The sequence below is a fragment of the Mus musculus genome, chromosome 14 (assembly GCF_000001635.26).
Source record: "Mus musculus strain C57BL/6J chromosome 14, GRCm38.p6 C57BL/6J".
NCBI classification, from domain to species: Eukaryota; Metazoa; Chordata; class Mammalia; order Rodentia; family Muridae; genus Mus; species Mus musculus.
Genome location: NC_000080.6, coordinates 78,944,696 through 78,966,920, shown reverse-complemented (window position 1 = coordinate 78,966,920; position 22,225 = coordinate 78,944,696). Strand labels below are relative to the sequence as shown.

Sequence of the window (22,225 nt, the reverse complement as noted above, 5' to 3'; positions counted from 1 at the left end):
GATAGCATTGAAAATGTAAATGAAGAAAATACCTAATAAAAAAAGTAACAGTGGGAAAAAAAAAAAAAAAAGAACCTCACTGAGTTGCCCTCCTAGAATCTCTGGTCCTGATGGCTACTACATGGTTGTCACTGTCAAAGTCAGTCTGAAAACTGAAGAGGTGCTTGCTTCCTTAAATGAACAAATACTAATACAAAGATAGAAAGACCACAGGTAATCAAAGAAAACAGAGGAACAAAATACGGAACCATTAACTGACTGAAAAAAACACTCACCCACAGAAAGCTGACAGACATTTTCAGAGAGCTATCTTAAAGAAGTGCAGTGAGCAGAGGCTTCCGTAGGGCTCAGCATGGCGGCCGCACTGTTGCGAGAGTTGGGTGCTCTGTGGGTACCTAACCTGAGGATCTGGGCAACGCAGACGCTGCGGGTTTTACCCGCGTCGTGCATTCACACGAGTGCTTTTCTTGATATTTCTCGAAAATGGGAGAAGAAGAATAAGGTTGTTTACCCACCTCAACTGCCTGGCGAACCTTGGAGACCAGCAGAAATTTACCATTGTCGGAGACAAATAAAATACAGCAAGGACAAGATGTGGTACCTGGCAAAGATGATACGAGGCATGTCCATTGATCAGGCTTTGGCACAGCTGGAGTTTAATGATAAAAAGGGGGCTCAAATCATTAAAGAGGTTCTCTTAGAAGCACAAGACATGGCAGTGAGAGACCATAATGTGGAATTCAGATCCAACTTACACATAGCTGAGTCTACCTCAGGCCGAGGCCAGTGCCTGAAGCGCATCCGTTACCATGGCCGAGGTCGCTTTGGCATTATGGAGAAGGTCTATTGCCACTATTTTGTAAAGCTGGTGGAAGGACCCCCACCCCACCCGAAGTACCCAAGTCAGCAGTTGACCACGCCAAGGACTATATTCAGCAGCTTCGCAGCCAGACCATCATCCATACTCTATGAGATCTGTGCAGGTCATCCTGGCTCCACGGTGTATATAGCTTATGTTTATTTTAAAAAGTAAAAACAAGTGATTTTTATCTGTTTCATTGAAAAAAAAAAAAAAAAGAAGTGCAGTGAGCTATAAAACAACAGATACACAAGGAAATGACATTAGGAAAGTTACAGTAACTGAGTTAAGAATTCAAAAACAAATGCAAAAACCACATATAAGTACCAAAGAGGGACTGTACTATTAAACAAGACAGCAGGACAGAAACGTGACAAAACATTTCAATGGAGAGCTTGGGCCCCGTGCTTTACAAGCAAAAGAGAAAACCAATGAGCTAACAGAAGATCATTTGAAATTACAGAAGATAAAGGAAAAAGGGAAAACAAAGACTAAAGAAAGCTTACAGACTTGGTGGAAGAACTCCAAGCCAATGGATGCATGATAAAGGCAGAGGAATAGAGGAGAAAAGAAAGCAGAGGGGACTGGAGAGATGGCTCAGAGGTTAAGAGCACGGACTGAGCTTCTAAAGGTCCTGACTTCAAATCCCAGCAACCACATGGTGACTCACAACCATCCGTAATGAGACCTGACGACCTCTTCTGGTGCATCTGAAGATAACTACAGTGTACTTACATATAATAAACAAATCTTTAAAAAATATTTAAAAAAAAAAAGAAAGCAGAAAACATACTTAAAACAGCAATGACATAACACTTCCTGAATTTTCAGAAGAGATAAATGAGGGCCCAAAGAACCTAAAGAGATTATAGTCACCAACACACAGTACATATCAAATTCTCAAAATCAAAAGCTAACAAATATTGATAAGCACCAATATGGATATGATCAAATGTCATTGAATATACATACAAAACTTGGAAAGAATAACTTGTAAGCCATAAGAAGTAAAAAGAAAGACCTCCAAGAACCAATGCTGAACTCATGGAAGCAGAAAGCTAGAAGTAAATTCAAAGATAGACAAAGAAAGATCTTAAGGCTCACAGAAAGAATAAATGAGAATAGAAAACCACAAATAGTACAGCCAGTGTTGACTGAGAAGTTCTGTGAAAAAGTCTTTACCTGAATCCATAAAACCAAAAGAAAAAAAAATCCTGAGACTCAAAATTATAAGCCACAGTGAACAATAGTATATAAAAAAAATCAGACTACCATGAACACTTTTGTATGCCCCCCAAATTGTATAGATTAGAAAGTATGTAGATAAATTCTGGAAAAATACATCATACCATGAAATAGAAACCCTGATAGCAAACCAATGAGTTCCCAAGTTACTCATGGAGAAAAGCTAAGGATCCAATGACCTGAGCAGTGAATACCTGCAAACGTTTTAAGATTTACCATCAACACTCATGAAATGCTTTAAGACACTGATGACTGGCATATACTGCCAGCCTCACTGATAAGGCCAGCATTTTCTCTGACATCATAGACAGAGACAAAAAGTTAAAGAACTGAGATTTACAGGACAATACCCCTGATGGCAGTGAAGGCAAACAGCTTTAATAAAATATTAGCAAGCTAACATTACTGCAGCATTAAAAAGATTATACAATAAGATCAAAGGCAATTTATCCAAGGTATTTAAGAACAGCCTATTGAAGGCTTAATATATACAATCAATAAAAGTGATACACTATATTAATAAAAAAATTAAAATCACAGGATCATCTCAATACATGCTGAAAGTCATGGAACAAAACCCTTATTCTTTCATGAACCGAACTCTCAATGATGAGGTATAAAAGGGATGTGCATCAGCACACAAGCCTAAGCCTAACATGCTCAGTGGTGACGATGTGATTCCTCTCTATCAGGCAAGAGTAATAAAAGGCATGTGTCTGTTTCTGGATGGCGTGATATATATACCAAACAGCCGAAGATTTTACCTCCCCAAACTATTGGAACAAATAACATCACAGAGCTGCAGCATTCCAAGTCCATACACAAACCCAACATTCCTGTTTGTTAACAACACACTGCAACAGTGTTAGGTGTAACAGAATCTCAAAAGACAAGTATGAGTATACTTAAACAAGGAGTTAAAGATCAATACATTCATGAAAGAAATTAGAGACACAAATAAATACAAGAATATGTTCATAGATTAGAAGAATTAAAATGCCCATGCTAGTCAACAAGACCTACCGATCCAATGCTAAAAATTCCAGGGATACATTTTACAAAATGAGAAGGCAGTCCTAATGTTCATGTGAAATAAGAAAAGACCTGAAGTTGCCCAAACAATCTTGAACAGACTGGAAAAAAAGCTAAAATGAACACACTGTGTGATCCCCAAATACCCCGTGAGGGTGTAATAGTCACCACAACATGGCTCTGCAGTAAGAGAACAGAAGCCCATGGATTAAGACACCTACAGACATACCCACGCGTGGCCAGCTAGTCTTCCACATAGATGCCAGGAACTGTCATGGGAAACAGGCAGTTTCTTCAGTGACCAGTCCTGGGGAAATCCTGGACTGACATGCAGGAGTTCTTGAGGCCTCATATATTACAGCACACAGAAAACCAAAATGAACACAAAGACCTGAAACTGTGATGCTACTGGAAGAAAGCACTGAGCAAACTCTCCTTTATACTTACCTAGACAAGGAATTCAAAATAATGACACCGAAAGCAAAGACAACGGAAATTAAGTTAGATAAATGGGATTGAATCAACTAAATAATACTATTCAGCAATGGGGAAAACAGATCCAAGAGGCAACCTATGAAAAGGGAGGAATATTTTGAAACTACATCTCTTAATAAGGGGATAAATACCACAATTTATAAGAAATTTTTTAAAAATACCAAAAGGGCATAAAAATAAGAAAATAAGAAATGCTTATTTTTGAGGATATTATTATAACCCTCAAAAAAAGATAAACACTGATCAATGAGTATAGTGTGATGGTCAGCATCATAAACCATGAAGAAAATGCAAATCGAAGCCTCAAGAAAATACTGTCAGACTTGGAAGAATGATTGGTGTATAAGAGGGGGGAGGGGGAGGAGGGAGGGGAGCGGAGGAGATACATTGAGAACATGGAGGAAAGAGGAACTCTGGGCACTGCAGTTCTAAAAGTAAACTAATACTGTTAACATGGAAAGGATGGAAGTTCCTCAAAGGGATAAAAACAGAATTAGCACATGTGAATTAGCATAGCTAATTATCATAGAATTCAGCAAGCCCACTTCTGGGTAGAAACCCACAGGTAGTGAAATTAGCAACTCAAAATATTGTCTACACCCCATATCACTACAGTCTTATTCATAATAGTCAGGATGCATAACAAACATCATTGACCAAGAGATGAATAAAGAAAATGTGGTATATACATCACAAAATGGTATGTAGCTTTTACAGAGGAGAGACTTCTGTTTGCCTCAACAATGTGGATGAACTGAGAAGATATGATGCTAAGCAAAGTAAGTTTCAATCATAGAAACACACATATGGACAGATGGCTCAGCAGTCAGGAGCACTTTCTGCTCTTCCAGAGGTCATAGGTTCAATTCCCAGACTTCCATAATGACTCACAATTGTTTGTAACTCCAGTCACAAGTGGTACACAGGCATACATCCAGGCAAACAAACTACACAAATAAAAAACTGAGGAAATACCTTTTCAAGAAACCCACACATAGAGCATGATCTCCTTCATAGACAAGCTAACAGCCTCAGGAGAATGATGGTTATGGCTAAGGTCTGGGAGGTGGAGACAATGAGGATGCTGGTCGGAGGGCAGAAAGCTTCAGTAAGCAGATAAACATTCTGGAGATCTAAGGCACAGCATGTGAGGACAGACAATCCTATTTTACAGCATACTTTAAATGACTCAGAGAGTAAAGCATGTGTTTCTACCACTCAAAACACACAGCCATGTAAGGTAACAGCTATGTCAGCTAGCTTGGTTGCAGTAATCATTCTAGAATTTATACATATATTAAAATAAAATTAAAATAAAAATTAATTTTTATTGTCAATTAAATCTTAAACATGGGGAAATAAGAACATAAGAATAAATAAATTAAGCAAAATACCTAACCTTAAACAAAATCACTTAATTTTTTTCAGATATATAATTCCTGTAACAGGAATTACAGGTGGTTGTGAGCTGCCATGTGAGTTCTAAGAATTGAACCCAGGTCCTCTGGAAAAGCAGCAAGTGTTCTTAACTGCTATGCCATCTCTTCAATCCCAAATCTGACAAGGGATTTCTTTTTTTAAACAGTAGTTTTTAAATTTTTATGCACATGTGTGTTTGTATACGTTTATATGTGTGTACAGGAGTCCACAGAGACCAGAGGGCGTCACATCCCTGGGAGATGGAGTTAGAGGTAGTGGGGAGCTGCTGTTTGGGTGCTGAGGACCAAGCCCAGTCCTCTGCAAGGGCAGTAGGCACATTTAACGATTGTGTCATGGCTCTAGCCTCTTGCTGCATTTAAATGAAAACAGTATACAACACAAGCCAGTTAACTTAAAACTAACTTTTATAGCATCTATAAAGGTGAAACTTTAAGGTATATCTCTCACCTCTAGAAAATGTATTATGTAAGAGTTCAAAAGATTACATTACATAAAAGTTACATTATCCAATATCTTTCCTCTTCAAAACACCACTATAACTACATACTATCATATAAATATATATACTATCATATGCAATATGATATATACTGCTATGTATAATATCAGATCATATAAATGATACAAGTGGTTATAGGAGAGCTTTAAATAAAATGTCATTACACCAATTTTTGAGACTGTCAAGATGTCATACAACATTCCAAAAAACTAAAAAGGCACTCCTGAAATAGGCTTTATTTGAAAATGATCATCAGTTTGTGGAAATTATATTCATTTTTCTACTCTTTTGTTTATTAAGAGCTAGCAAGCACAAACCCCAGAACATACTGAAAAAAAAAAACCAAGGGTGAGGCACAAGACACAGCATTCTAAAGTAAGTAAGGCTGGTGCGCAGGGCACTCCCAGTCAAACTCATGGTACCTGGGAGCGTGCAGCGCAGTCACTTCTAATCTCACAGAAAGCCTGCTGCTGCTTACTGTTTTTAAAGATGCACAGTCGAAAGGGAAAGAAAACAGCTTACGAGTTAATCACCTATTTTCTGTTCTACAAACTTGGAGCTTTATTTTCTTATCCTCACTTCTGAAAGACAGAAAATGCCATTTTATTGGCCTACCTCTGAGCAACTAGTGGGTTAACTTCTGGCAAATAACTTCTATCACTTCAAAGAACTTTAAAAACTTATTAAACCTTGCAAAACTATTGTTGAACAAGATAACAAAGCTTGTAAAATTTGCACTGAAATCACTCTATCTCAAAATTGGGTGGCTCACCTTACCTTGACATGAGTATGTTAGTTCCCAGAAGTCAGGTGATCGAAACCGTTATGCTTTTCTTGTTAGGGAACACTGAAGGGTGTCAATACATTTGAGGAGAAGAATGACAATGACAACTAGACAAGCACACTCACCTACCTGATGAACACCATAGCAGGCCCTCTTCTACTATCAACATTTTCTACTCTAATATATTTCTAATATATTTTCTACTCTTTAGAAGGAAATATATTCTTCAGCAAAGCAAAATGTGCATGCACAATTTTATGGTCTAGCCCACTGGTTAATCCTGTTCTACCAAATCCTTATTTTATAACAATATTCTGTATCACCTGCTATATAGGTTTTTAAAAGCCGTAGTTGCAATGTCGACACATAAAGGAAAAAAATCAAAATAATGCCCATACTTATCAGCAAAAAAATAATTTATTAAATACACCCTTCAACAAATAAATGGGTACATTCTACCCTAAAAGCATGCTGATCAAGTCAGATATTTGCAGCAAAGTGTAAAACTATTGTGAATATGGAAAGTATAAAGACGGATACATGTGGATGTATGTAAGTATAGAAACAGTTTCAGTGATGGATTGTTTTAAAAATGTTCACTCTGTGTGGTGGTTTGAATGAGAATGGCCCCCATCCATTGAGCTAGTTGAGAGACAGTAGAGTGATTAGGAGGTGTGGTCTTGTTGGAGAAGGTGGGCCCTTGTTGAACAAGGTATGTCACTGCAAATGGGCTTTGAGGTTTCAAACGCTCACACCAAGCCCAGCCTCTTTCTTTCTCTGTCTGCTGTCTGTAGATCAGTATGTAGAGCCCTCAGCTACTCCTCCAGCACCATGCCTCCCTGCCTCATACCATAAATGACTATGAATTAACCCTCTAAAACTGTAACCAAGTCCCCAGTTAAACACTTTCTTTATAAGAGTTGCTGTGGTCATGGTGTCTCTTCACAGCAATAAAGAGGTAACTAAGACAATATAGTAGACAGTGTGTCCTGGTTTGCTTTCTAATTCACTGTGACCAAAACCAGCCTGGGGAAGAAAGGGTCAATTTCATCTTACATCTCTCAGGTCACAGGACACCACTGAAGAATCAGGACAGAAACACGGAAGCTAATGCCAGGAAGGACTACTGTTTCCTTTTGTGCTCTTCATGACTTGCTCAACTTGTTTTATTTTTCCTTTCTTCCTTTCCCTTCCATTCTTCCTTTCCTTTCCTTTCCTTTCCTTTCCTTTCCTTTCCTTTCCTTTCCTTTCCTTTCCTTTCCTTTTTAAAAATATAACCCAGAACCACCTGCCCAAGGAGTAGCATTATACAGAGTAGACTTGGATGTTCATTCCACATCAATCATTAACCAAGAAAATGCCATCAGATTACCCTACACGACAGTCTGATGGAGCCAGATTCCCCTACAGGACAGTCTGATGGAGCCAGATTCCCCTACAGGACAGTCTGATGGAGCCAGATTCCCCTACAGGACAGTCGGATGAAGCCATTTTCTCTTCTCTCTTCCCAGATGACTGTAGCTTGTGTCAAACTGACAAACAACAACAACAAAACCCCAAAAAACAAAAACAAACCAATAAGAACACAGGGCTGTTCTCATTCCCAATGATGTACGTGTCATAAGCTCTAAAGCCTAGGACTATGCTGCCTTACTTCAATCACAAAAGGAACTTTGAAGATTGGATTCAGTGAAGAACAATCTGGGTCAACCCTACATTATAACATGTGTCTTGAAAATAATGATTTTTCTCAACTGTGAACAAGACAAAGAAACAGCAGGGTAAGAAGAATTTGGAACCCTCTTCTCTGGAAAGAAATTGATATAGAGCCTGTCAAACCAACAGTTTAATTTCCTCATAACTTGAAATATAATAAAGATTTTCTAACCAGGATTTAAAACGCAGATTTAACTAAGGAAAATATTGTCAAATCTAACCATCACTTCATTTTTAACCTTTACATGTTAAAAAAAAATAGTAATCATAGAATCAAAAGACAAGTGAAAAGTTGAGAAAGTAAAAACCACCAATAAATCTAGTACATTAAAAATTCAGAAGTCAGGGCTGGAGAAATGACTCAGCTGTTTAGAGGATTGGCTGTTCTTCCAGAGGACCTGGATTCAGTTCCCAGTACCCACACTGTGGCTCACGACCATCCAAACTCCACTTCCAAGAGTTCTAGCACTCTCAGTGGCCTCCGTGCATACTGCAAACTCATGGGATACACACATCCATACAAACGAAACATTTACACACATAGGATAAAACAAACCTGTTTTTTAAGGTTTGGGTTTATTTTTAAAAATGAAGGACTTCATACAGAAAATAAGCAAACAAAATGAACAGATGAATTATAAAGATATTAAAATGAATCTTATATGAGATTCTCTATTAACAACTGTATCTTAATAAAGCTCTTACAAAAAAATAAAAAATTCAACTTTTTCCTAAGAAAATTAAAGCTGTACTAAGACGCATGTCAACTGCCAGACGGGCGAAATGTGCGCACTCTGACAGGTTCTAGTCTAGCGGTGTTGGTGGAAGGTGCTCAATTGGCACAGTTCTTACAAAGGAGTTAAGAGTAAGTCTACGCAAAGAAGGCAGATCTATTTAGCAATGGACTTCCAGCATTATCCTGGAAATGCACTTCCACCAACATGAAATACATACAAACAAGGTTTCAATGTCAACTTTGGGTTTTTTTGTTTTGTTTTGTGTTTTGTTTTTTCAAGACAGGGTTTCTCTGTGTAGCCCTGGCTGTCCTGGAACTCACTTTGTAGACCAGGCTGGCCTCGAACACAGAAATCCACCTGTCTGCCTCCCAAGTGCTGGGATTAAGGGTGTGCACCACCACTGCCCAGCTTCAACTTCATTTTTAATCACACTGTATAAACAACTCAATACGTCACACATGAAAGACTGAGAATATTCTAGTTCACTTTGACTGAATCCTCTGCAGCTGGGAAAGGACAAAATAATACTAACAAGGAAGAAAACACATTTGCCTTTAGCTTATCACAAAAAGGACCTGGGATGTAGAAACTAAGAGCTTCCTTCCTTTTCTGACTAGAAGCCCCTTGGGCAGTCATGAAGGGGACACAGAACTCAACAGCCTGTGTCATTGCACACAGGCTGAGGCCTTGGAGGGAGACAGGCAAGCAAAACAAGAGAATTCTAATATGATCTTGCCAACTATAAAATGTGGTCACAAGATATAAAATGGAGTTAGAAAGAGCAAAAGTAAGTATTAGAAAGAAAAACTGGGTAAAATCTGGACTGGAAAAATGGAAGTGTGGAGAGCCAAGGCTGGTTAGGAAGGCTGAGGTGCACAGGCAAAACAAATGAGGAATAAATAGAGGCACGCTCACAGCAGGAAACTGTGACAAGGTTCTCAGCATTTAAACACAAAAAGCAAGGGCAGCAGCAGATATAGAAGAAGGGGAAAATGGGTGCAGCTCAACTCAGGGGCAAGAAAAAGATTAACTAAGGAGCTATGCTAACCCTAAAATGTTAATGTGCCCAACACAAGGATTATTTTCATTCAAAGTACCAGAGATGTAGATCGCCTTAAAATTCTAATTTGACTTAATTTAGCCTTTAATCCAACTAGCATCTGAGAGAAGGAGATCTCAAACCCACAGCACTTTGACAATGTCAAAAACAAAAACAAAAAACAATATCTGGATTTCTGGCCCGGAAGGAAAAGAACAACAAGCGTTTCTTCAACGCTATAAACTCACTGCCGCAAAACTGACAAAGAATAAAAATTGAAAAGAATCCACCTTCACACACGAGCCAAGCGATGTGAGATTTTACAGCCTAGCGTGAAATATAGTTTATGTACTGCCACAAATCTGTTCAAGCCCCATTTTCCTCTGACTTCATATGAAACTAGTTATAAAAATAGTCATCATAAGTACAGCAAAACTCATGGATTAAGTGCGCCTTTACGCAGATACAAATAACAGGATGTCTCCGTCTCTATGGAAACAGACGGTGGGACCTTACTTGCTCCTACTCGGATCTTCATATTGGGCCAGGCCTCTGAAATGTTCCTATTATTAAAAAAACAAATTGATTCTTTAGTCTCTCAAATTCATCATCTGTCCCAAAAGATCAATGAACTTTATTAAAAATATGAAACTAAAAGCAAATTTTTATGCTTCATCTCAAGAGCTTAATTTCTAGCATGAAAATTACTTGATTGGCAATTAGCAAAATCCACAGCACAGATTTTTTGACGCAACTCGTGGCTGTCAGCACAGAGAAAGGAGGAAGTTCAAGCAGGTTAAGTTTTTCTATTTCTTTATTCCTTCCCACATCCTACACATCCGGAAACCGTTCTGTCCATAAATGTCCTCTGAAGATTAATAAACATATTGGGAAGTGTTTTCAGAAGATGTGACGAGTTTGCTTATCTCTAAAATAAATTTCTAAAGTCAGTGAAGTATATGCAAATCATAGGCAAAATATTCATTGGGAGAAGCCTATGTCTTTCAGTTATGATGAGTTTCAGAGAGAAAGGATTGAGAAAACATGACTAATGGCATTCTGCCATAGGCACCAAGACTGGCTTCACACGTTGTGGTGGTTTATATATGCCTGGCCCAGGAGGTGGTACTGTTAGGAGGTGTGGCCTTGTTGGAGGAAGTGTGTAACTATGGGTGTAGCTCCCTGTAACCAGTCTTCTCCTAACTCTCAGCTGCTCCTGCACCATGCTTGCCTGGATGCTGCCATGCCTCGATGATACTGGACTGAACCTCTGAACCTGTAAGCCAGCCCCAATTAAATGTTGTCCTTGGTCATAGCAATAAAACCCTAGCTAAGACACAAATCAAATTCTGTCTTAAATTGGGATTTCTACTGCCTTGACAACATGGTCAGAGTAAACTTGGGGAGGAAAGGGCTTGTTTCACCTTACACCTGGCAATCCATCTGTCATCCAGGGAGTCAGGGCAGGAACTCAGGGTAAGCACCTGGAGTAGGAACTGATACAGACTCTGAGGAGGACTGCTGCCCTCTAGCTTGCTCCCGGTGGCTTGCTCAGCCTATTTTCTTATAGAACCAAAGACTACTAGCCCAGGAGTAGCACTGCCCAGTGTGAGCTGGGCCCTCCTGTATCCATGAACAATCAAATTGTAAAAATAGCCCCCATAGACATATCCATAGGCCAATCTAGAGAGAGGGCATTTTCTCAACTATGTTTCCTCTGCTAAAATTTTCTTAGCTTATGTCAAGTTGATATAAAGCTAGCCAGTACAAATGACACCTTTCAACTTGATACACAAACACAGCACCATTAAGACATATATCTTTTCTTTTTTCTCTCATATAACCCTATGAGATCTTGGGGATATTAATCCATATCACAATATAAAACATTACAATTTCTAAAGTTCCATGGTCTTTCAAAGTTCAGTCTCTCTAAAATATTCAAAGCCCCTGACCCCCAATCCTAGTCTCTAAAATATCCCAAGTTTCCCTAAAATTTTAAAATTCTCTCTAAAATATTCTATGTAAAACTCCAAAGTCTCCATAAAATTCCAAAATATCTTTAAAGGTTCAAAAATTTCTCACCTGAGGGCTCCTACAAAATAAAAAAAATAAAGTTATATATTTTGTTATTCAAAGTGGGAAGAACCAGGGCACAGTCACAATCAGACTGAAGTATAAAAGTCCAGTGTTTTTGATCTTCTTGTGGGACTGCTAACAGTTGGAACAAGAGCTGTCTCTGATTCTGCTGTGGGCCTTTGGGACCCTTCTGCCCTACTGGGTTACCTTCTCTGGCCTTAATAGAGGAGGAGGTGCCAAGTCTTAATGCAACTTGATTTGCCACGGATGGTTGATATCTATTAGAGGCCGGCCCTTTTCTGAAGAGAAACAGAGGAGGAGTGGGTGGGGGGGAGGGGAAGAGAGAGGTGGGAAGGGACTGTGAGGAGGGAGAGAAGGGGAAATTATGGGTTGGAGAGATGGCTCAGTGGGTCCTGAGTTCAATTCCCAGCAACCACATGGTGGCTCACAACCATCTGAAATGGGATCCGATGCCCTCTTCTGGTGTCTGAAGACAGCAACAGTGTACTCATATACTAAATGAATAAATAAAGCTTTCAAAAAAAGAGGAAGGGCGGGATTGTGGTTGGCATGTAAAATATAAGTAAATAAAAAGGCTCGGTGCCTGACACCTGGGACCCACTCAGGCTCCTCTAGACTCCATGGGACCTTGGCACAGCCCCATTTCTCCAGCTCTCCTCCCCCAAGCACCCACAGCTTGGCTCCTGGGATCAGGCTGGCTCCACTCCACAGCTGCAGGTGTCCTTGGTGGCTGTCCCACAGTACTGACCTGTATAAGGTGCTGGAGTGTTTCCTGGAACTGGGCTGTAACTTCACCAATAACCTCCTGGGGACTCTCTTTAGGGACTTTAATCTTTGCCACATGGTGCCATGCCTCAGCCTCTCTCCATATCCCCTACATGCCAGTATTATCTGGGAAAGCCTTGTTTTCAAGTGTGACTGTCAACTGAGATACATACAAGCATAGCCCTCTCTGGACCACAGTTTCTGTGTGCTAACACTGAGGGCATACTTTCTGGGTGTTTTGTTTTGTTTTCTTTGTTTCTTTGTTTGTTTTAGTGTGTTTCCATATTTAAATTTTTATTAGATATTTTCTTTATTTGCATTTCAAATGTTATCCTCTTCCTGGTTTCCCCTCCGAAAACCCCCTATTCCTTCCTGCCTCCCCCTGCTCACCAACCCACCCACTCCCGCTTCCATGACCTGGCATTCCCTTACACTGGGGCATTGAGCCTTCATAGGACCAAGGGCCTCTCTCCTCCCCTTGCTGTCTGACAAGGCCATCCTCTGCTATATATGCAGCTAGAGCCATGGGTCCCTCCATGTGTACTCTTTGGTTGGTGGTTTAGTCCCTGGGAGCTCTGGGGGTACGGGTTGGTTCATATTGTTTTCCTTCTATGGGGCTGCAAACCCCCTCAGCTCCTTCAGCCCTTTCTCTAGCTCCTCCATTGAGGATGCCATGCTTAGTCCAATGGTTGGCTGCGAGCATCGACCTCTGTATTTGTCAGGCTCTGGCTGGGCCTCTCAGGAAACAGCTATATCAGGCTCCTGTCAGCAAGGACTTGTCGGCATCCACAATAGTGTCTGGGTTTGGTAACTGTATATGGGATGGATTCCCAGGTGGGGCAGTCTCTGGATGGCCTGTCCTTCAGTCTCTCCTCCACACTTTGTCTCTGTATCTCTTCCCATGGGTATTTTGTTCCCCTTACTAAGAAGGACCGAAGAAGTATCCACACTTTGGTCTTCCTTCTTGAGCTTCATGTAGTCTGTGACTTGTATCTTGGGTATTCCGAGCTTCTGGGCTAATATCCACTTATCAGTGAGCGTATACCATGTGTGTTCTTTTGTGATTGGGTTACCTCACTCAGGATGATATTTTCTAGTTCCATCCATTTGCCTAAGACTCCAGAGAACCAAATAACCCTATTAAAAATGGGGTACAGAGCTAAACAAAGAATTCTCAACTGAGGAACACTGAAGCACCTAAAGAAATGTTCAACATCCTTAGTCATCAGGGAAATGCAAATCAAAACAACCCTGAGATTCCACCTCACACCAGTCAAAATGGCTAAGATCAAAAACTCAGGTGTCAGCAGATGCTAACAAGGATATGGTAAAAGAGGAACATTCCTCCATTGCTGGTGGGATTGCAAGCTGGTACAACCACTTTGGAAATAAGTTTGTCAATTTCTCAAAAAATTGGACATAGTACTTCCTGAGGACCCAGCAATATCACTCCTGGGCATATACCCAGAAGATGCTCTAACATGTAATAAGGATAACTGCTCCATTATGTTCATAGCAGCCTTATTTATAATTGCCAGAAGCTGGAAAAAACCTAGATGTCCCTCAACAGAGGAATGGATACAGAAAATGTGGTACATTTATACAATGGAGTACTACTCAGCTATTAAAAACAATGAATTCATGACATTCTGTTTGTTTTTTGAGACAGGGTTTCTCTGTTTAGCTTTGGCAGTCTTGAAACTCTCTCTGTAGACCAGGCTGGCCTCAAACTCAGAGATCCACCTTTCTCTGCCTCCAGAGTGCTGGGATTAAAGGCACGAGGTACTACCACCCAGCAAGCCACAGATTCTTAATTTAAAATATTCAACTGTCCTAATAAGCTTTAAAAGTCAGGCCTCCAAAGTATGCACTGTTCTTAACATATTTGCCTTCCCAGCTCCTGCAGAGCAGTCCACTGAGCTCTGAGCACTAGATGTCTTTTCAATTTAATTGAAAGCTTCAAATGCCACCACAGTTCTCCCCCAAACACATTTAGGCCCGTCACAGCAGCACCCTATGTTCTGGATACCAATTCTTTAGTCAGAGTTTCTATCTGTACTGGCTGGTTTTGTGTGTCAACTTGACACAGCTGGGGTTATCACAGAGAAAGGAGCTTCAGTTGGGGAAATGCCTCCATGAGATCCAGCTGTGGGGCATTTTCTCAATTAGTGATCAAGAGGGAAAGGCCCCTTGTGGGTAGAACCATCTCTGGGCTGGTAGTCTTGGGTTCTATAAGAGAGCAGGCTGAGCAAGCCAGGGGAAGCAAGACAGTAAGGAACATCCCTCCATGGCTTCTGCATCAGCTCCTGCTTCCTGACCTGCTTGAGTTCCAGTCCTGACTTCCTTGGTGATGAACAGCAGTATGGAAGTGAAAGCTGAATAAACCCTTTCCTCCCCAACTTGCTTCTTGATCATGATGTTTGTGCAGGAATAGAAACCCTGACTAAGACACATCTCTGACCTGTCACATCTCTGTGACAAAACACCATGACCACAATCAACTTGGGGAAGAAAGGTTTCTTTTATCTTACATCTGTAGTCCATCATCCAGGAAGGTCTGGGCATGAGGCCATGTGTGCCATTTAGCAGCTACTCTTCATGGCTTACTCAGCCTGCTTTCTTATAGAACCCAGAACCACCTGCATAGAGCTGGCACCACCCACAGTGGACTGGGCCATCCCACATTAACCATCACTTGAAAAAACTGTGTCACAGGTTTCCTTTATGTCAATGGGTGGGGGTCATTTTTCAATTAAAGTTGCCTCCTCGAAAATCACTCTAGCTTGCGTCAAGTTGAAATAAAACTCTCCAGCACAGAAGTGTATTAAAAAAAAGAATAATCTGTTATCCACTTTAAAAGTTGCAACTTCCTGTCCATCAAAAAACTGAACATGAAAGGAAATAAAATTAATATATTTTTATGAGATTATTGTAACACTCCAAAAGTATATAAGAATGTGTTCGCAGATTCTAAAACTAATTCTTTCACATATTAGGGTAAAAACGCAATAATAAGATACTTTCGGTGGTTTTCCAGTATAAGAGAACTAATTATTAGGAACCATACATGTAATGTGTTGCTTGGTTCTTTTTTCCAGTGGACAGCAAAATAAAGCAAAGGTAAGCTTGACAGTTAGACAGGAAGTATAAAACCATCAGTGAAAACTGAGACACAGAGCAGGGTCTAGAAAAACCCACGAGGTCTGTAAAGTATTTCCGGCTTTATTAAAACAGGAGTTTTATTTTAAAGTTAAAAAATGTTGACACTTTTATAAATATTACTAAGTTTGAAAGACTGTAAGTGCCAAAGGATCAGGAGTTTGCTGTGTGATTCTGCCTCCTGGTAATGTCAGGAGACAGATTCCACCCATCAAGTCTCACCAATGACAGCTCAAATGTGAGCTGAACAGGATGACACCGACAGACATGCTAAAGTGGACAGGAAGGACCAGGATGTCTCACCCCTACTACGGGACCAGAGGCAACGAAGGCAGGCTTCAAGTGGGAGAAACGGTCTTCCCTACGGAAGAGCCAATTAGTTATCCAGTATCACGTGGTCAGCCCTGAAGACACACACACAAACATACACACAAGCACCGTTACACCCACTGCAGTTAGAAAGATACGTATTTGTATGAACATGTACATATCTGTATGTAAACCAATTAATTTTAAAAGAGAGCAAGGAGATATATGGGAGAGTTTGGAGAGAGAAAAGAAGGGGAAAATGGTGTAATTATGTTATAATCTCAAAAAATAAAAATAAATTTTAAAAGGAAGAAAAAAATCTGTCTTCCTAGAAAATGTCTTGTGACATTTGGGAAGGTAAACTGATGTAATATTTGTAGTGATGTATTGCCAAGTACATCCATCTCCTTTCCCCTCAGTATTTAGTAGAGAATCGTTTTTATTGTAAACTAAGCGAAAGGGTGCTGGATGGGGTCGGGGCAGTGAGATGATGAGATGATGAGATGATGAGGCGAGACTCTCCGAAGGTCTCTGTGGTGAGGTGTGAATGGATGTGGCGATGAACAAGCACCTGAAGCAACACAGTCCCCCTGGTAATTGTAATATCCTTACCTAAGCTCACACTCACTTCTCAGGCAGAGAGGGATCTTGGGTATCTTGTCAGCTACTCTGATCTCAAGAGAACTGCATCACACCATGTCCAGTAGATAGAATTCGATGTCAGAGAATACGCAGTCCGTGGGCTTCCCCATTACTAACAAAGGTATTCAGGGTATGCAGAGGGTGGATGTTCATAAAATGTATCTCTACTGAAAAGCAAGTCCGCTGGGCATGGTGGCGCACGCCTTTAATCCCAGCACTTGGGAGGCAGAGGCAGGCAGATTTCTCAGTTTGAGGCCAGCCTGGTCTACAGAGTGAGTTCCAGGACAGCTAGGGCTATACAGAGAAACCCTGTCTCGAAAACAAACAAACAAACAAAACTCTGAAAAGCAGATCCTGCTCTAGTATACACATCAGATGGTCTAGAATGCACAAGCAAACCCCCTAAACAAATATAACTGCTCTCTAATCTGAATGCTACTGCAGTCATACATTACATCAAATGCTCAGCAGGTCAGAGGCACTGTGTGTTTGCAGGCCAAGTCTGAGAAAGCAACGGCGTACCTGGTAAAGCATGATGGGTTCTATGCTGTATCCTAGGAGAGCAGCAAAGTTCTTAGCGATGACCGTTTTCCCACAGCCCTACAAATGGAAACATGGGCAGGTGATGGGTGAGTCAACTCACAGCTGAGAGCGAACGCTTACAATGAAGCTGCCACTTACCTTCCCTCCAATTAAGCATATGTCCTTCACCATATGAGACTGCACCATCTCAGCCAGTAATTGCTTGTGACTGACAGTCTGAATGAAATGGTCAGGAGCACAAGGCTGGTTTACTGCTCTGGTCCCCGCTGGTACCTGTTAATTTAAAAAGGCAATTAAAAATATACATTTTTCCAAGAATAAGCAATAGAAAGCACATAATTTCCACTCAAAAGTCCCTTGTTAGTTTATTTTAATTCAACTCTATGCAATCATTTTTTCACTCCAACCTAATGATCCTCATCACATCTCTAATTAGTCATCCCTCTAAAACTGAAGTCCCAAGCCATTAGGTGTATGCAAATATTTCCTCCAATTCACTTTCTGCCTTTTAGTTTTTCTCTTTCCCCAGAATCACTGGGCTTTGGACCTTGCTCTTTTCTTCTCAAGGGACATAGATTTTAAATTTTATTTTTTATGTATGTGCATGTATGCCTGGGTGGGGGTGCCTGCAGAGACCAGAAGAGAACATCTAATCCCCTGGAGCTAGAGCACCAGGAGGTTGTGAGCCACCTGACATGGGTAATGGGAATTGAACCCTGTTCTCTGGGAGGGCAGCAAGAGCTCTGAACTACTGAGCCAGCTCTTCTGCCCACCTAGGGATGATTTTTTAAATTAAAATTCTTTAACTCACACATAAACTTAAAAATCATGTGTATGAGTAAGTTACATTCTACATTGTGTATACATTGGGTAATGTTTACATAAGTGTCTAGTACTAACATAAAAGGCTAACTGGGAGGGAGAGGAGGCAATGAACTTGCAGGATCTTTACCAAGATGACCTGACTTAACAATTACACAGTGTCTATGCACATAAACCTAGATTGCATCTGCATCATCCAACACTTGTCATTTCTTTTGTTTTTGTTTTGTTTTGTTTTTTGAGAGAGAGAGAGAGACAGTCTCCCTATATCTAGTATATAAGAATCTAGTATACAAAAACAAACAAACAAACAACAACAAAACCCTACTATACAATCAATACTCACTAAATCCAATTACAAACAGCCTGGATTATGATACTCATAACTGATCTAAGAAACAGTATAGCTACATGAATAAAAAGTAAATCCCTATCAAAACAAAATAATGACAATAGAACTTTGCTTAGTCACTTACAAGAAGGCAAGCATTTGTTCTTCCCTACTTCTTTGTACCCAGCATTTTCAAGCTGTGTTTCCTGGGGATCCTGGAGCCCTTACAGCAGTGCTTGGAAGAAAAGGACAAGGCCGACCAAGCAGCTGGAGCTCCAGGGCCACACACCTTCCTTCCCCTCGCTAAAGTGTTCAGCAGCACAACCTCCATGAAAGCTGCTTCCTGCAGCTGTCTCGGGGTCTCTACTAGGGAAACTGTTTGAAAGCACTATTACATTTTTCTCCATCTTTGTTAATTTTTTTTTTTGTTTTTGTTTTGTTTTTTCGAGACGGGGTTTCTCTGTGTAGCGAACTCAGAAATCCACCTGCCTCTGCCTCCCAAGTGCTGGGATTAAAGGCGTACACCACCACGCCCGGCTTTGTTGTTGTTGTTGTTGTTAACTTTTATATAACTTTTTTAACATATTTTGCACCTCCTGCAATTCTTCCCAGGTCCTCCCCACCCACTACCCATCCTACTTCATGTTCTTTCTCTCTCAAAACAACACAAAAGTCATCATCAACAACAACAACAAAAACCCAATAAAACAAAAAAAAAAGCCAAAACAAACAAAAGAGCTCACAAAAACAAAGAAACAAATGTCATGGAGTTTGTTTTCTGTTGCCCACTACTTCTGGGCATGGGGCCTGCCCAGGAGTGTGGCTGATATACCAGTGACACTCCATTGGAGGAAACCAGTTTTCCCTTTGGCAGTGAGTGTCCATTTGAAAGCACTATTCCTTAGTGAGAACTCATAGCACAAAACATGTTTGTTAATCAACACTTGATTTGTGAAGGAAAGAATTTTTCACACACAGCTCTGGGTTACCACATAGATGTAGCCATAAAATGAAGGATCTAGGGAGGTACAGCAGAGCCCAAGACTTAGCAGGGGATCAAGAGCCTAACTTAGGCCACAGGAGTGGCCGGCATGCGACAGATTTTAGGATGAATAAACCATGATGAAGTACCTTAATGGTCACCTCTTTTCCTGCGACCCGGATTGTCACGTGGGCATAGGAGCCGTGGCTGTCAGTCATCCTCTCCACTCTTACAATCTCCTTAGGAAGCAGGGAATGTCCAGAACCTTGGAGCTCAAAGCGCTGTAAGTTACCAGGAAGATATGTCAGAATGCTAATTAACTGGAATCCTATCTAATTAGAACTGAAACCATTTCCATGTTATTTATACAAGCAGAGACTTGAAGTTAATGAGAATGTTTTACTTTTCACTAATACCTTTCCTCTTGAACAATAATTAAGGATGATATAAAAATAGCCCCTAAAGTCTACTAATACAAAATAGAAATTCTCCACTCCTGAGCTGGCTCAAGTTCATAATCCACACTTCTTGATAATTCAACATCACAATTTACTAAAAAGGGATGATTCAACTCTAGAAACCATCTATTGAGACAGACTTGTGTCAGGGAACAGCTGCTAATGTGTCCCCTAAATTCAGGAAAACAGAATTGAGATACCATTCAGCTGTAACTCTGGGTGGATAGCATAACTTATAAATTTCAACAATCAGTCTTGCACAATCTCTGGCTTGGTGGCATCTCTGCATAGTTCTCAATTTTGTAAAATGAGCTTAAAAAGCCAGAACATTAGTTGTTTCTCGATGTGAACCAACTATTAACACTCTAACACTGACTACTTTATGTGAACCATTAACACTTTAACACTGACTATCTTATACTAGCTTCCATATTAAAAAGTGAACACACAAAGCAAATATGTATGTGAACACATAGAAATAGTAATTGAAATTTTAAAAAAACCCATGCATAGGGTTTTTTCAATATGAAAAACAGAGGGGTTTAAAAAATATTAAACACTTATACTCACTCTAGAACATTATCACTAAAATGAAAGATATACACATGAACAACCATCTACTATTGAAAAGGATGACAGAACTCCAGAAAACAGTATTCAGAAGAAAATCATGTTCAAACTCAATATTCAAAAACAACAGCCCAGTTTAGTCTTCATTCTGGAGACTTAGATCCCACAGACAATCACTAATTTCCAGAAGCCTAAGGAAAAAAATTATTTGTGCAACCATAATAAAGGAATTCCAATGCTTTACAAAGTCCACACAGTATACAACAGTGTGTGAAAACTGCTTCCACACTGTACCAACAAGTGACTTGTGGATCTTGGGGAGTGATACAGGATCTCATGGAGTGACATGGGCTGCAAGGGAGAGTCAACAAAACGTGGCAAGGCACGGCCAAGGAATGAAATGCATCTGGATCAAACCATATCTCCATTGTGTCTAGAAAAACAAACAGGTGGATTTAAAGGTGTGTTCTCCCCAGAGACAGTGATGCAGGGCTGAAGTCAGAGCCTGTGTTACAAGCAGAGCTACTGTTACAATTCATAACAGTAGCAAATTCACAGTTATGAAGTAGCAATGAAAAATAATTTTATGGTTGGGGGGATCATACCATCATGAGGGAGTGTATGAAAGGATGGCAGCATTAGGAATGTTGAAAAACGCTGCACTAAATAATACTTCTTCTCATTTCTAGGCTATGGAGCACAAAAAGAGAAACTCTACAGACCAAGCTCACCAGCTACTAAATATGTGGTCCTGTGGGGCGCTTTTCCTGTGGATAGCTACTCAAAGCATGGCTACTCTCCCAAGGGGTCAACAATGGGAGCCTATCCAATGAGTATCAGCAGGCAATCCAGGTGGCTCTCTTCTCACAACAGAGCCTTCAGATACACAGCCTTATGAGAAGTCAACCCTCTGGGAAAATACCACATGTATCTATTTGACTCACTCTGCAATCTCTAGATCCCAGAATCACACCTGGGATGTAGTCAGGGGTCAGTCAATAAAAGTTGGTTAAATAGAACCCAAATGGGGGCACTGGAGAGATGGCTCAGCGGTTAAGAGCACTGACTGTTGTTCTTCCAGAGGTCCTGAGTTCAATTCCCAGCAAACACATGGAGCCTCACAACCATCTGTAATGAGATCCGATGCCCATTTCTGGTGTGTCTGAAGACAATGACAATGTACTCACATACATCAAATAAATAAATAAATCCTTAAAAAGTGCAAATGTAATTTTCCCCTTCATCCTCAAAATCCCCTATGCTTGGGTGCTGGAGAGGAAACTAATCACTGACTGTTCCCGGAGAGTACCCATGGCAGCTAGCAACCCTCTAACTCAGTTCCCTTTCCTGGCCTCCACAGGCTCCTGCCATGCCGTACACAATCAGATATGGAAGCAAAATACTCATGTACCTAAAATAAAATAATCCTGTTTGAAAGCTCATCAATTTTTTCATCATAATCTTCTTTTCCTGCTTGTTCAATGACAAAAGGAGTTCTACTGTAAGTGACGAAGTTACTAGAATCATCATTCTACCTCTGGTTAAACAATGTTTACATCACTCAAAGCAAGGTACAGTGATGTTCTAGAAATGCCCCTGTTACCCAAGGCCTACAGACTATGTACTTGTGAACTTTCACCCGTGTTCCTATAAAGATGTTTATCTGTCATGTTACAATAGACGGGGACTTCTTGAATT

At 40.4% G+C, this 22,225-nt stretch overlaps 1 protein-coding gene and 1 pseudogene across 5 annotated transcripts in view; one reads left to right on the top strand and one right to left on the bottom strand.

The window, feature by feature from the left end:
- Positions 1–22,225, bottom strand: part of Vwa8 (von Willebrand factor A domain containing 8) — a 353,253-nt gene that overhangs the window by 235,390 nt on the left and 95,638 nt on the right. For 4 of the 5 annotated variants that reach the window (XR_003950844.1, XM_011245038.3, NM_027906.1 and 1 more), the window contains exons 10-12: positions 19,649–19,780; positions 17,503–17,637; positions 17,344–17,421 (exon numbers count right to left, since the gene is read on the bottom strand). Coding sequence is in view for 3 of the 5 variants with exons in the window: in XM_011245038.3 (XP_011243340.1) it covers positions 17,344–17,421; positions 17,503–17,637; positions 19,649–19,780 (345 nt within the window). In the remaining 2 variants the exon portion in view is untranslated. Of the gene's footprint in view, positions 1–515; positions 599–17,343; positions 17,422–17,502; positions 17,638–19,648; positions 19,781–22,225 lie in introns of those variants that run through there. The other variant, XM_017315982.1, reaches the window with a different exon arrangement.
- Positions 332–1,063, top strand: Gm6997 (predicted gene 6997; annotated as a pseudogene).